Below are 16388 nucleotides of genomic sequence, written 5' to 3'. Positions count from 1 at the left end.
GATTAAATTAGGCATCTGAATGTACTTGGAATAGATCCGCAGCACAGACCCTCAGAGACCTCACTTTACATGGAAAAAATGGAGAATTTAAGTATTAGTTTATTACACATATATCATGTAGGTAGGTGCAAATCAGGTGCCTAACTCAGATGAATATGAAATCGCCTTCCTTGATTCGAGTCAACTGTTCTTAAAATGGTTCTGCTTCTACTGTAAATTACTTTCTATTTTGCTTACACAAGAACTGCAGAAGCTGGATTAATTCTCAGAAGGGTCATAAGATCCTATAATGTAACCACTTTTAAATACACATACAGACTTTCAGAGTGGTATGAACCTTGATGTTTATTCAGTGAGAACCATAACAGCCAAACACACGATACCTACTTCTAGGGAAAGTCGAGAGAGATGCATGGAGATGTTCCTGTAGTCTAACTGTAGTGCTGTAAACTCGATCTGCAGACGTTTCTTCCAGCCTTATTTTTGTTTTCCATGAAAAATCAGCCCAGAGTGCACCATCACATACTTTGGTTAGTTCTCTAGCTAGTGCAGGAAACTATAAACGTGGGTGTATGGCTGGTTGTTTGCAATATACAAACACAGCTGACTGTCCTGCTGAAGCAGATTCATTGCAGTTATTGTAATGAGTGGGCCAAACCTGGCAGGAGCCACCTGATTTTGACCAGGTCAGATGGTGAATTCTAAAAGCACTACTCTTCCATTTAAAGTTGTTGCTTTTTTTTCCTACGAGGAGCATTCCAGCTACCTTCATAACCTTGTGTCTTGGGATTAAAGCCAGGTACCTTGAAACATTAAGTGGGCAGACAGCATGGTCTTCTAAGTCTTCAGATTTAAAGCTTGAAGGTCACTCGTATCCTCTCATGGAGGGTCTATCTCTCATGAGACATTATTTTGAGCCTCACAGTGGTTGAAACTATAGCAGCAAAAGCATTTCTACTTCTCAGAATTTTACTAAGCCTTTATTTCTTCATCTTTATGTACAGAAAACTACAGGCCAGACTGCCACACTGGAAACAACAGCTGGCAAAGATGCAAAGGGTAATTGAAACAGCTTTTAAAAAAGTTTAGAGAATACGTAGAGCATTCTCCCTGGAGAATAAGTTGAACCGTGATGCTGTTTGTGGGAAACTGCAAGGATGAGTTTTGAGACCACCCACAAAACAGGCATTTTTCAGCAGCTTCATTGCAAATTTTGTAATGTGTGAGAAAGGAACCATGTATTTCTCATCTGAAACAGGAAAAGTGACTGATGTGTGGGTGATGATACCAAATGACAATGCAACTAATTCTTTTTAAAAAAGGTAATATGTGGTTTTGGTTTTGCAGTTGCTGTCTACAAATAGATTGCATGATTTTCATCAGTTTATGCCCAAGATATATCTACTCAAGTCCATCGTTTCTTAATGTGTGAAAACATTATTTACAGACATGTTTTTGGGTTTTTCCAGTTCACACAGAGAATTAGTAACTCATGGCTCAGAACTGCTTGGTGAATTGTCACATTTTCATGGACAAGACCAGAAAATAGAATGTGCTAAGATTCAGTAGCAGTTATCACAGAATCACAGAATGGCCAGGGTTGGAAGGGACCTCAAGGATCATGAAGCTCCAACCCCCCTGCCACATGCAGGGCCACCAACCTCCCAATTTAATACCAGACCAGGCTGCCCAGTCTGGCCTTGAACACTTCCAGATATGGGGCATCCACAACCTCTTTGGGCAGCCTGTTCCAGCATCAGTTATATATGCAAGGAATAAGAGAGGACATATATGCAGAGTGTCTGCCTCCATCTCTTTCCTTTCCTAGCACAAACCCTTAGCTTGCTTCCCATACCCTGGTTCTCTTTTTGTGCCAGGTATCTGAGAATGTGAAGGCACTATGAGCATAAATGTTATCTGAAAATGTGCATTTTCCAAGGGCTGAGAGTTAATCAGGATGTACTGGATAAATGTGGGCTTACTTTCTAGCATTTGTACTTTTGAAGAGGATTGGCTTATACTGATGAAACTGGATAGCTAACAGTGAATAATCTAGTTGCAAATGTGGAAGTAAAAACTGATTTAGCGAGATGATGTTGATGCTAGATTACAAATCTTCTCTGGAGCAGATCTAGAATATCTTCCTTTCGCTTTTATGTCTTACCATGCAATCATACATCATTTCTACTTGTTACTATTTTACTTGCTGAATTCCAGCCAAAATCAACCAGGGTTCCTCAAAGTAAGGATAAACTGATCTGGTGAGACTCAAGGGCAGCTCCCTCTCCCTGCAGAATTCACCTGCTTGAAGCCACTCAAATTACACAGGGCTGTGTGAGATTTGGCAGGAGCCAGTTCTAGCAACCAACTGTCAAAAGACAACGTGCTTAGTGAAGGAAAACAAATGGCTGGATTATTTATAGATTACTTACATTGCATATGTTGTTCAAATATGTAAAAAATGAAATCTGCAGCTGATGATTAAACTGGAGGATAAGTGAGCATCATCAGCTGTAGCTATCCTGAACACATGTTGTTATTTGTTCTGGCCATAGTGATCTTACAGCTTTCTGGGGAACAGCACCAGGGTCAAGAATGTTTCTAGAAGTGAAAAATACAATTGAAGTGCCCCTGGTTAGCTCTGTGTTTATTTTGGCCAAGTGCTGCTATTTGCTTTCTTTGTAATTTTTCTCATCTTTTGTTTTCCCCAGCAGAGATGATGATGACAAGAACAAGCAGCAGCCAGTCAGACAGCAGTGGGTTCATGGAGGAGCTGCCAGAATCTTTAGTATTGCAAGTAAGAAATCAACAATATTAGTCAGCGGGTCTATGAAAACTCTGTAACCTTGGCACACATAACAAAGCATAACAAAAATTAAAATCATGGAGTCATGAAAGCTTTGTGAACACAAATTCATCCTCCTAGAGAACCTCAGAAGGCAAGAAGTATTCTCAGTTTTATCCAACTCTGCCACCACACTAATGTATGGTTAGATAAGAAATGAGACAATAGCTTTTGATTATGTGGTTTGCTGGTATTTAAAGATGTATTTAAAGAGGCTTCAAGTGTAGAGATGTCCAGGACAAAATGATGATGGGCAAATGCTTGTGACAGCAAAACTACAATATTTCAATTCCTCTTTTATATATTTTTTTTCTTCTGTATATTTTTCTGCTTTCTATTTTCCTTTATTTTCCTTTTTTTTTTTCCTTCAGAATGTATCTTTGTCAGGAAAGAGGAATATTTTTTCTGATCTCTACAACCAACAAAAAGCTCTGTCACATACGACAGAGTTTCCTCTGTTAAATCAAGATTTCCATCAAAATCAAGATGATTGTGTTGGTGAAGTCTTCAGCAGAGCTTGTGAAAGCTTCAAGACAGTATCTAGACCAACAAAAGCATGCAAAGACCAGGGAGAAGAGATTTCCCTTCTGCTGACTGCGGAAAATGGCAAGCATCAGTCCTGTAATGCTGAGCTGCAGAGTTTTGTCCAAGACGGATTATGTGGCATGGAAGAGTATAAAACTGAAAGACAGCATCTTGAAAAAGAGGAGTGCACAGAAGAGAATACTCCTTTTAAGGGTGATACTCAAGATGAAGGAGATCCTCTCTCATCAGAATTTCATTGTCAGCTTTATTTCAGTACAGGACATAAAAATATGAATGCAGCCCTCACTGAACTGAGTGATACAAACCCTGAGAGCAAGCTTGGACGTGATGCTGAAAGTGAGAGAGGCCTGATGGAAAACGGCAGTGAAGTCCCATGTCACAGAAATGTCCACAGAGACTGTACAGAATGTGGTGAAGAACTGTGGTGCGGTGTGCAAGTGTTTGTCAGAAACGGTGCCATGCTTGCAGCAAATGAGGTTACAAACAGGCAGTTTTGTAAAATGGGTGCTGATGTGAAAAAAATAAGATGCCTCTCTAGAAGGGGGGTCCCAGAAACTCTGTGTAAGGGCTATGCCGCTCCAAGCTGCTCTTCACAAGTGTCTCACAGGCCTCCTCCGTGCCGAGCAGGAGGGCCAGAGTTAAGTTCACCCAACGAGCAAGAGATAGGGGGCACAAGGGAAATGTTAGGCACTAACAAAGCAGAACTAGGGGACTCTGTCCAAAACTGTGAAATGATTCGTACTCCTCTGAGATCTGTTACTGTTCAGATGCCTTCAGGCCTGGAGTTTACTTCAAGGGTGAAGTGCACAAAGCAAAATGTTCCTTGCACTGAAAGCCTTGCTAGGGATGACCATGTGGACTTGTCTAAGGTGTTAGCACACTGCTCTGAGGGTGCTAGTCCCAAATTGTCAGACCCAGGGGCTTCAGAGGACGGTGTGAAGCAGACCATTGACACCCCCAGCCAAAATGGAGGTAACAGAAAGACCAGGCAGCTGCCCGTGCTTTGCCCGCCCCATCGCCACCTGACTAAATCAGCCTCCCTTGACACCATGCTCTCTGGAAAATACAAATACAGGCCACACCATTGCAGTGAAACCTCTGGAATGACGAGTACACAGGGCAGTCCCTGCTGCCACTACTGCTGCTGCCATGGTTGCTGCTGCTGCTTATGGACATGTCCTGTGGCTGTTTCTCTCCATAGCCCCATGGGTTGCTGCTCAAACCAGGCTGCCAACAAGCTGCAGCTCCTGAGGACACTGACGTCTCTACAGGAAAATGCAATGAGAAATCTTCCTCTGGTGAGTAGATTTCTTCAAATAATTGTGCACAACGACAGCTGACACGCTCATCTGCCAAGTGCACAAGCTGCCTTTCCCTTTCCTCACCTCTCATGCGTGTTTCTTTAGTGAGACAAATATTGGGAATATAACCTGAGTCAAGGAAGGAAGCATTTGTTTCTAAACAAAAGTGGCAAACACCTTCAGTTTTGTGGGACTGCTTATTTTTGTAATGTTCAGATCAGTCTTAAAATGGTTGCTGCGAACTGAATGATAAAATTTACGGTTTAAGTGAAGAGCTGAGATAAGATCTGGTTTACAGAATGGGGTTCAGTGAGTATGAATGATTTCCAGTGAATCGGCTGAGTTACAGTAGCTGAGTAGCTTTCTGGACTGCAGGAAATACAAAGTGCAATCCCCTTTTACTGGGAGCTACCTTAAGTTCTATTGCATAGTGTTTGCTAAATACAAACCGTGCATACCCAGATACATCCGTGAGCCAGACTGTTTTAAATCAAATTGAGTGGCAACTTCTCAGTGCCTCAAGGCATTTCATCATGGGAGAGTAGGAAACTTCCATGAAATCTAAAATTGTGTTAAGACAACCTTTTGCAATAAAAGATATTTATTTCTTTGGTCCAAATTCCCAAAAATTGTGAAAGACTCAGGGGTGTTGAGGAAGAAGGGAACTGAGGAGGGCTTATGTCCTGAGAAAAATGTGGAAAGAAGCAGCATACATCCCTGCTAATTTGCAGGAGTTTCTATTTTCATTCTTCTTTTTACGCATCATAAGGTTATGAGACTTGAACTGTTGTACAAATTGAGGAAGAAAATGTTTACATAAAAGTCTGAAAAAGTGAAACTTTTTTTTTCCTGCCGTATCACTGAATCTACAGTGTCCTGTCTTTGAAGAGTATAGGGAAAAGCATGCATTTTGTTAGCTACCTTGCTGTTGCCACAAGATGGCAGTGAGTCAGTACCTTATGGTGGACGAGGAAGACCTCTCATCGACTACTGTGCTGTCACTCTTCTAGTGGGGACTACTGGTGTTTTTTCTTACGTAGTCTATGTAGTTTAGGGAATGTGGGAAGAACAAACCTACCCAAGATCCATTCTTAGGGATATGGTTCCACATTCCAGTCACCATGCAATAAGCGGGTGAATTTACTGAATATTAGTCACAAGAGAGATTGCACTTGTGCATGCTTTGTGCTTTGCATTTAACAGTTTTTACAGGAACAAGCTCTCTCAGGTTATGTCCCATTTACCATGCAGTCAACATGGAGCAACTGATAGATAGCAAATTCACACAATTAAAGCACAATTTACCCTAAGTAAGGTTCAGGTCCAGGAAAAACTAGTTGCTGCTGTATCCTGAGCTGTGGGTAGATCTGTGTGAGCATGTGCTCTGCAATATACTGCCAGGGTCAGGTCCATACCTCATCCATAACATTTTACCAAACGTACCCTCATGTGCTTCTTGGATCTTTTGCATGGTAATTTCTAGATTTCTGTTAGCCTCAAGGAACCATCTGGAAATTTATCTGTAGCTCACTGACTTCTGCTTAGAGAAGAGCAGGACTGAAGCTCTTCCAGCTCATTAGTGTACACTTTTCCGGTGGACAGAAGTCCTTACTCTGCTCAGACTTGAAGAGGAATTTTTGGTTATCATGTGGGCACTGCACCCCAAGCACTCTCATCTAGAAAGAGCCAGACTTTCTGAGGTTAAAATTAAAGATTATGGAGGGGTCTTGAGGATAAAATGAACAGTCATCCAATGCTGAACCTGAAGGTCTTCATGACACATGTGACTGCCTCAGTGGAGCTTGAGACTGCTGCCCAAACCTGTAGCAATAAGAGAACCAGCTGCAGTCCACATGGAGCAGATACTTAGGAGAGTTCACCTTTGCTGCAGCCGCAGGGCCACTCCTGTCAAACCACTGCCAGTCTGATTAGCTCTTTCCAGTGCTATCCCACAGCTTTTAAGGCTAGATATTTCATTTACTACTGTGGGAGGTTTTATGCCTGGGTCATGCACATCAAGAGCGTGTCTGCCACAGGAGTTGCATTAAAATGGAGAATGAGTTTTCCCAAATGCTTGAAGAGCACCTTTTGGCCTCTAACTGAAGCTGGACCCCAGCAGGGATATCTTCCTCATAATTCAGGCCTTTTGGGGACTGGGAGATAAATTCAATCTAACAAGCATAAAAAGATCGTCAAAAGGTGACTGCATGGATCTGAAGAGATCAAGCATTGCCAAACTTTGCAAACGTGCCTCTTGCTCTCTATCAGTTGACACTGGAGAGCAGGTTTCCACACTGTCTTCCTATGGTTTACAAGAGACTAAAATCTGCTAAAATGGCAACCTCTCACATTCCTGCTTGCACTCTGACCAGTTTCAGAGTAATAGGGGAGCACAGCTTTAGAAGGCAGATGGTATTGTCTTCAAAATAATTTGGATGCTGCTGTCTGCTTTGCTTCCTCAAACAAGGAATAAGAAGCCAAGGAAAAGTCTTTAAAATGGCTAGAAACCTAGAGCAATGGACTCTAGTATATAGGATTTCTTTTGATATTACTAGTGGGTTGTCCCTATATTACTTCTGTGCTCCGAGGTAGTAATGGGAAAGTCTTAGTAGAATTTTTTATATATTATTGTTGTTCATTGTTCTCACCTGCTTTGAGACATTCCTAGTGTTTACATCAGAGATGATTAGTCATAATAAGTTCCTTCTCTCAGTCAAGAGAAATGGTCACATACATGGCATTGATTCTCTAACTTATGATGGATGTTTGTTTTTGAATCAGAACAATTGCTCTGTTACTTTATTTGCCTGTACACGTGTTGCAATAAATGTCTGCTCTTGGATAGATAAACCCAGTTCTAGCTTTCTAAGAGGAAACTGGTGAGAAATTATGGGTGTAATGCTTACAATCTGTCAGGAAGATATTTGTCCCTCTTATAGTTCTTATGTATCTTTCCTCTCAGTTTCCTTCTCACTTCCCCTATTTCTCTTTTTTCGAAACAGTTTCTAAATTCCAGTGGACAGTAATTTAACCTATCATTTATCCATAGCAACTCATACTGTTGAAAGATATATGACAACAGTATAATATCAGAACTGAGCACTGTGTCAGATCTTTGATCAAAGTCCATTTCCCCTTCAATGGCAAAAATGAAATTCCCATTGACTTGAGTAGTACCAAGACTTCATCCTACAGGATTTAGGAAAAAGGCAGTAACTGGGATGCTGATGGTGCCCCCAGAGCAAAATCTGGGCTTTTGCAGCAGTTGCTCATAGTCCTTGTTGTGCAGGTATGAAGAGAACGTGTGCCCTGTGGGCTGTCAGCTTCAAACACTCAACACAGAGGTGCTCAAAGAAGAGTCATAGAAAAGTCGAGTAAAGTGACTTCTTGCTTTTCTCCACAGTGTACTCACGAAATAGAGTTGATGAAGATCTCCTGCCAGCAGTTCCATGAGAAGCTGGATGAGATTGAACGGCACCTGACCGAACAGTAGGCACTGTTTTCCAATTATATGCCAGAAGAAGGGAGGTAAAGGCAGCCCCACACATTTAAACCCAAAGCCAACATCAGCAGCAGTGTGTGTGATGTGTCTGGTCACTCGTGTTATTGTAGATTTGCTGATCAGTGGGGTGTAGCTTTGGGCATCATGCAAGTGGAAGAGAAAATTGCTGTGGTTTTTGCTTGGAAGAAAGTCTAACTTCTTTCTGCATTGTTCAAGCAGTGCATTTTGAAGAAGATTGTTCCATAGATTTAGGCTAGATATGTTTTAGCAACAATAGGAATGCAGGAACCGATTTAATTCAGCTCATATTCAAAGTGATTATTGAGAAGTCATAGAATATCCCAGTGCTCAAGTATTCAGAAAGTTACTAGGGGCTTCCAGTCTTGAGCTGCCTCAAAATGAAACACTTATGCAGGTCTTTATGCTGGTAATAAATCATAAGAGATGAAATTGCCTAAACTCAGGCTCTGTAACTGTTCTGTGACTGCAACACGTTCAACTTTGCAAATGGGATAACTGAAGAATGGAGGGTTGTTATTGATTATTTTGCAAATTATTCTGTGATCATGGGTAGAAACAAGATGGCAACGAAGGGGGATATAGGTGTACTGGTGGAGCTAAGGAAGAAAGTGTTCACCGCTCACTAAAGTGTGCTTTCATTGCTGTCTCTGCAGGGAGGAAAGCAGAAACCTGCAACGCCTACATCAAGCCATTCGTCAGGAGATGGCAGAGCTGGAACTCGGTCTGAATGACAGAGCTTACCAAGTCGGGGAGGACATCCTGATGGTATGCTGCACAAGCTGTGGGTCATGTGGGAGAGCTTCCCTGACTAGCCTGGGTTAAAGGGTCAGAAAACAATAGCCACTGTCAGAGGTCCTTTTGCAGATTTTACAGTATATTTATCTGTAGGAATAAAATGTCCTCTAGGCCTTTCTCCTTCTTTTTCTGGCAGTATCTCATTTGCCAAATCCTGCATGTCTTCTTCGAATCAAGCATGAGAGCAGGCATGCTTCATATACTCTTGTGTATCCTGCTTGATTCCTTTTATTATATTTTTATTACTGCAATATGCTTTTCCTTCTATTTTCTCTGCAGCAGCTGGACCAATTACTGGTAGAACAATCCCATCTGTTTTCCGAGCTCGGACTTTCTGATTGGAAGGGAGAAAGAAATGCCCAGAATAAACAAGCACTTCCAGATGCTGCTGGTGCTAGAAGTGGGTGCTCAGAAAAGGTACCCCAAAGAGCTGCTAGCAAAAACACCACAGCAGCAGGCTCTCTCTCAGCCCTGAAACCAGAGGCACCCTTAACGCTGCTTCCTACCAGGACAATGTCTGAGCCAAATTCATCCACGCAGGATCTGCAGGAGCCCTCCATCAGTAAAAGAGAAATAAAAAGACCTCCTCAAGCAAAAACTGAATTTAAGGCCTTACACAACGTAAGGAGCTGTTCTAGTCTTATCCTCAAGGTTGTAAGTGGAAGAGATCACTGAGCCACAATGCAGATTCCCTATGTGGTGCCTCATTGCCACAGCTTAGATCATGGTCCTTTCCTGCTCAGCACTGTGTTCATCCCAAGGGCTGGAGTCTGTGCTTTGGGACACTGCCACCCTGCACAGGCTGAGACCACACCTGCCTTATTATTTCTCTCTAAGCTGTGGCAAATGCTCCAGAGGGAAGAATATATAAATATGTACGTGCAGTATGCCTGGCCTGCTTGAACTCTGGGTGCAACTGTTTGACTAATTAGTATATTCAACCCTCACCCACCATGTGAAATTAGTAATTTATGGCTTCAATTTGCAGAACCAATTACCTGGTTTTACAAGGGCAGTAAAGGCAGTGAAATGGAAGGCTTGTTGTTTCTCCAGAGAAATTTCAAGTCAGCATTTCTAAACGATCTGATTACAATCAGAAAAATTGTTTGCCTGCCTTTCTGTGTATAAAATATTTCTAGAAAATCTCTTAGCTGCCTTATACTTTAATAGTCTCTTCCAACTAAGTATGTGGTGCAGCTTTTAAAGGACTGATCATTGTCTTAAGTGAAAACTTAGGGTCTAATTCTGCATCACACCATCAGAGAGAATGCTCTGTATTACAGTCATACACTGTTTTGCTGATTTATGTTGATATTACTATTGATATTACCAAACAGAATCAGATTCCTCTGCAAAAAATTCAAAGAATGGGAACCATAGACAATAAGGTGCAAGTATCTGATATTATGCTTTGTCATCTTTTGTACCCATTTCCTTTTTTATAGTAATCTTGGTCATTTTCGCAACATAACACTTTTTCTCTTTTTTTTTCCTCCAGTTGAAGAAATCTTTCCAAAATCCTTTAGGTAACGATTCAGCAGAAGGGAAAGACTGACGGATGACAGACTGATGGATTTTGTTTCTAGTAATTGTGGCCCTTCTCCTTCAATACGTGGTATATCTCAGAAACAAATGAGCAAAACATTGCTTTATTCAGAGTTCTGATCATAGTAATTTCATTTGCAATGAGATGATTGGCCAGAAACATAGGCACCTTTATGGAACGTCTCAAAGAGAGGTACTGTGTGTTCTGCTATTCTGTGATGGCAAAACTTACTGCATTCCCCTTGGCCATCATCTGGAGTAGGGCAGTTCTTTGAAAAGGAGAGAGAGCTTATTTTTAGAAGAAACTTGTGAACTTCCAGAAGGTATTCTCCTTACAGCCAATTACTTTCATAAAATCAATGCCAATCTCCAAGTCCAAACTACCTTGCATAGTCATAGCCCCTTTCTAGCTTTTAACTAGCTATGAAAGCCTAATTTGCCTCTGAGTAATTTGATGAGTTTTGTATCTACTCTCACTACTCAGTACTCAGAAGCTTACCAACAGTATACGAGACCTTAAACACTCATGTTGTTAAAACATTACTGTGGATAATCTACTGACTGTCCTATTCATTTTCATATTTGCTTCACAAAAATCGAATTAAATAAAATGAGACTAGAAACACAAGATTTACTACATTATAAAACTTGAATCAGAATCCTAATTTAGTTTTCTGGGGAGTGAGCAAAGTCTGGATTCATGCAGGAAAAAAAAAGGGAAAAAAATAAAAATAAAAATAAAATAAAATAAAAAGACTTCTTTGATTTGGAGTACAGAAAAGAAATCCAACTAGTTCATTTTCAAAGCAGTTTGTGCTCCTGCTTTCAGTTTAGCGCTTCCCAGACTGTGAGACACCCTACCGGCTTGTTTATTTAATGCTCTGGAGGGATCTTAGGTGTCATTTAGGCTTTGGTGTTGCAAATCACAGCTCTGCGAAGGTGCAAATAGAAGTAGCATTTGCACATGTTCAAGGAGAAAATTGAGTCAAACATGCTGAGCAGCCTGGAGGCTTCCTGCACCTCGACGTTTCCACAGATGTTCAAGGTAATAAAATGATTGGGGGAGAGAAGTTCATAACACATGAACCAACAAGATCCTCCACAGCCTGCTGGGCCATGAATTTTACTGGTTGAAATTTGCCCCTTTCTTGAAACCCCACATGGGATTCGTACATCGCTTCCATGCTATCAAATGTTTAGGAGTTTATATGGCAAGATTTGCGACTAGTTCCTTTGAAGCTGCTGGGATTTATCCAGACAGGACCAAAATAATCTTCATGTCCATTAGCTTATGAACTGTACTTGTAGACGTCGTACTTCAGTTTGTAGAGGAAGGCACATAAAGAGCACAGAGAAGGATATACAATCATGCCTGTGCCAAAGGGCTCCTGGAAGAAAGGGCAAAGAAGCTTCCTTTCTTCACCCAGCACTGGGGCTCTGATTCCTCCCATGAAACAAGATTTTTTTGTGTGTGTTTCAAGACAGCATGCTAAGTAAAAGCTGTATATGGATGTAATGCTACAGCCACGGTGTGCCTGTCTTACAGACATAAGGTATCCATACCACATTATGTGAATAGGGGCTGGTATTGGTAGGTGGCAGCTATTCTTCATCACACGAGTCCTCTGATGCCATTTGAAATCCACCATCTGTGTTCACAGTCAGGACTGAATTTGACTCCTGTTAACAGAACTTTCCTGTTTGAATAGTTTCTAGATGATTGGTACATGCAGTCCAGTTCCTCATTTCAATTTAACTGTAAAACAATCTCATGCAAGCTGTGGGGGAATAGGGTTCCCCCAAATGCAACACTTTGACATCCATAAATACATTATTTCCTTGATCAGGCTTGGATTTAAAGGTAGAGAACCCTTTAAGCATGTGTGTTTTTAATAGTTAAGCTGTAACCTCATAGCAATAAAAAATATGCTAAGCAATGGAAAGGGGAAAAGTCTTTTGACTTATCTTAGAGCATAACTTCAAAAGCCCTCTGAGCATGTTACAGGGACATCTGGATTGAATTTCTTAATGCTGCTGTTGAAGATGGGGGAAAGAAGAAAACACAATAATTTTGGGATCAGGAAAGTCTAGAGTAGCACTGGTGAGCATAACCCAGATGCATGCCTGCTTTTCCTTAGACTCACAGTGTTACCAGCCTTTTAAATTCTCCTATTTCCCCTTCGGGCAGTCGTAAATAAGTATGATGGGAATCTTAACTCCACAGAATTAATGAAATATTAAAATATGTGATTGAGTAACATTATTGTGCTCACTAGTGAGAACCACAGCTTGCAGGTTTACAAGGCAGATAATATCTTGGTGGGGGCTACGCTGCTTCTGAAAAGCATCAGTGCTGAGCAGTTTACATCTGAAATCTGAAGAAAACTGACCCTGTGACACTGCAGGACTTCTGGGTTTAAAAAATAATAATAATAAAAAGAATAGTTGGAGAAATTGCAGTAGTAGCAGTATTTGAACTAAAGACTGCTTTTGTCCCAGCTCTAGTACTCACACCTGCCATGGGCTGAACCACTGGCCCTGTTTGAGGGAACTGCTAAGGCTCCACGGTTGTCCAGGCTTCAGCATGCTATGGAAATGGCAAGATGTATAGGGATGGACACTGACGTGTTACAGAGGTGCTACTTCTCCCAGTTCTCCAGCCCTCTTTCAGCATCCCTAGATTGCTGAGATCCTAAAACTGTCACCTCAAGTCCTTTTCATTCCATTAAGAACTTAATGCCTCCTTTGCCCTGTTAACAGTTTCTAGAATGCAAGGGCCACATACTGCCTCACCAAAGCACGTTATAGGGAAGGGGGAGATTAAAAAAAACAATAATAAAGATTCCCTAACAAAGGTAGAAAATCACCCACCCTAGTTCAGTAACAATTCACGTGACTTGAATTTTACTTCTTATGTCATTGTCTTTTGCCTTCATTGGTTTTCCCTGATGCCCCATAAATCTTTAAACCCCGAAGCTAAAAAAGACTGCATTGTGCATCAGCTTTAATACTGATTTTGCTAGAGAGTATAAAATCTAGAGAGATAATGAGGAAATTCATCTGAGGTACCTTGCCAAGGGCTCCCATTAGTCGCTTTACCAGGCATCAATTCAATAAACCCTTGAGAGTGACACATGAATAAACATTAGAGCCTCCCTGGTATGTTAATGCATCAGTTGCCTGATTGTCACTGCTGCCAACAGACTCCAGGAAAAGAAGTATCTTGGGAGCTCAGCCCCTTCCAACTTCAAGTCCAAAGTAGGTTTGACACCACCTTAGGAGAAGACAAGCTCAGGAGAGCAGTGTGACAGCCCAATAAGACGGCACAGCTGCTTTCAGTAGCAGTGACCTCATCTGGATGCACCGTCCACACCTGTCCAGTCTGGGTCTGCTACCCAGTACTGCATGGTACTGCTGTGTCAGATCCAGGCTCGTTCCCATGCAGGAATGGAGTTTGTGTTTGAACAGAAAGTCTCAAATACTGACCTCCAGCAATAGGAACTGAGCTGCTTAACGCGAATGACTTTCTCTTGCAGGGCTACTAGGCAGTCCTGGGTCTTATTCCTGGCTATACCATGTGCTCTGTGTGACCAAGGCCTTTTTCTTTACCCAGCGGGGATCTTTATTCTCTTCTTTCTGTCTCATCTAACGAGGTTTTAAATTTCTCACGGAGAAGATATACCCTCATAACCTGTTCATAAAGAGCTGGGCATATTGGGGGCCCAGTATCAGTTGGGACCCTGCTGCAATAGTTGTATGAGCTGCCTTTCATTAAGATCCATTGGTATTTAAGAAACAGCTGTGGTGTCACTTTATAAAGCTGTTGACTGTTTTAACTTCCTCTTCTCCAGAAGCGAGGTTTTGATTTTCCTTGTAGAAATGGACACAGACAGAAGAGGCCAAAGCCTGAACAAAATGGCAGTTTTCTTACAAAATGGGAAAGCTCAGAATCTGAGATCTCCAGAAATCAAAAGAACATGAAACAACACTACTCTCACTTCACCAGAGGGCTGCATTTGAATTCATCTATCTTCATTTCATTCTTTTCCATTGTCTTTTCTTGGGCGCATCATTCACTCAATTAGCACAGATCACAGCTAGTAAGGGACACAGGTGTGTCCCATTGAGGCAACTCAACCTTAATATGGAAAACATTTATTACCATGCCAAATAATGCAGAGCATTGGCCGCATTTCCCTGAAATTATAATTTTCCCATTTGAAAAATAAATAAATAAAGCCTGTTAAGAGATAAGTGCTTGCAGTGGAGAGGTAAGAAGGACAAGAGACAGTCGGGAGCTAAGGAGATGTTTATCTTTTCCCCCCATCTTTTATCCCAAGGGAGCATGAGGGCTTCCTAGGGCCCCACCTTAAGATGCTGACACACTTGTATCACTTGCATGCTGCTGGCAAGCTCTGATCCTGTCACCTGCAAAAAGATTTTATAAATGCATACAGGGGTGAAATATTCTTCTTCTGTGCTCTCTCCTTGGCCAGTGCCTCCAGGAATGACTGTAAGTATTTAGTAGGGAGACTTCAGTAAAAGTATCTGCCAAGGGTGGCAGGCTGCCTGGGGTCCCAAAATGGAGGAGGGTGAGAGACCTCTTTCAGAGAGACGGTGAAGAAAACTGTGGTGCTCGTCTCGAGATTCCCATATCTCATCCCATTTTAATGTACAAATTTTTTGGGAAATTGTTTTATGTCAATTCCCACTCTATAAAAAAGAAGTAGTAACACACAGCTCTCACAAGGAGAGCTTCAATTCCAGTAGACAGCTCAAGTCAAGCTATTGCAGCTTATTGTGAAACAAGGTGTTGGGAAAAAATGTCTGCAGGTAAGTAGTGCTTGCTGATTAAGTTTTTAAAGGCTGCCTAGATTTCCCAGAGGTTCTTCTTGGGCTGCTGACAGAAAGAAAAATTATGGGGAGAAGGGAATAGAATCATTTAAGAAGAAAAAAAAAGAAAAAACCCAACTAATTATTTGAAAACTAGGATCTATTCTAACAGTGACACTTCTGTAATGTCCTGCATAGTGGCTCCAATGCCCTTGATTTTTTTATCTACCATGAATAGCAATAACAAGGAAATGTTACTCATGGCACCAGGAGAGCTGCTCTAGATCTAGCATTACTCTAATGAGAGCAGAACACATTGAAAGCAGGATAGCTTGGTCTCCTCCTATACTTGTCCCATTTAATAAGTAGAGAAGTGGAAGCAAGGACACTTGAGTCACCCCAAACCAGACCAGGCATGTGCAAGAGATGCCTTTCTCAAGCCTGGTTTTCCTGGCAAGCTAACCTATAGAAGCGTATGTAGAAACGTGTATATGTGGCTGGGGGTGGAGGGGAGTTTGAGTAAGATGTTGTGAGAAATTTGAAGAAGCCAGTGCCAAAGACATTTCATTCTAGGAAATGATGCAGTAGCCTTGTGGGGTCAGCCAGTTATATCCAGCTGCTTCCTAACAAGTCCCTCCTCAGAGACAGGCACCACAGAGCAATTGGTACCATAGCTTACATGCAGCAGCAGGGCTGAGTGCTGCCCAGACAAGAGGTAGCTGAGGTGCATGTGAGCAGTGCAGAGAAATGTAGCTGTGGCTAGGGCAGGAGAATCCGAAAACAAAGGGCAGGCACATAGAGACACGGAGAGTGACAGACAACCAAGCGTAAATAAAATGAGAGACCTGAAACGAGACACAGAAGAGTAATATGCTTAAGGGTCTCTAAGACCTTGATGCAGCACCTGGTGGTTAAAAACATAAGAAATGGGCTACAAGACTAGACGATCTGCAACAGGACACTAACTTTGACAGGGAAAGTAGGAAATTTTTTTTTGGGG

The 16388-nt window shown here is 41.7% G+C and overlaps 1 protein-coding gene across 1 annotated transcript in view; it reads left to right on the top strand.

The window, feature by feature from the left end:
- The window catches only part of ITPRID1 (ITPR interacting domain containing 1), a 53082-nt gene extending 37625 nt beyond the window's left edge, over positions 1–15457 (top strand). The window contains exons 8-13 of the mRNA XM_010713060.2: positions 2712–2797; positions 3217–4689; positions 8096–8181; positions 8869–8980; positions 9290–9631; positions 10509–15457. Coding sequence (XP_010711362.1) covers positions 2712–2797; positions 3217–4689; positions 8096–8181; positions 8869–8980; positions 9290–9631; positions 10509–10565 — 2156 coding nt within the window. The 3' untranslated portion in view covers positions 10566–15457. The remainder of the gene's footprint in view (positions 1–2711; positions 2798–3216; positions 4690–8095; positions 8182–8868; positions 8981–9289; positions 9632–10508) is intronic.
- The last annotated feature ends 931 nt before the right edge of the window (positions 15458–16388 follow it).

This window comes from Meleagris gallopavo, chromosome 6, assembly GCF_000146605.3.
Source record: "Meleagris gallopavo isolate NT-WF06-2002-E0010 breed Aviagen turkey brand Nicholas breeding stock chromosome 6, Turkey_5.1, whole genome shotgun sequence".
Classification (NCBI taxonomy): domain Eukaryota; kingdom Metazoa; phylum Chordata; class Aves; order Galliformes; family Phasianidae; genus Meleagris; species Meleagris gallopavo.
Note: the sequence above shows the minus strand (reverse complement) of the source record. Positions and strands in the feature narration are given on the sequence as shown.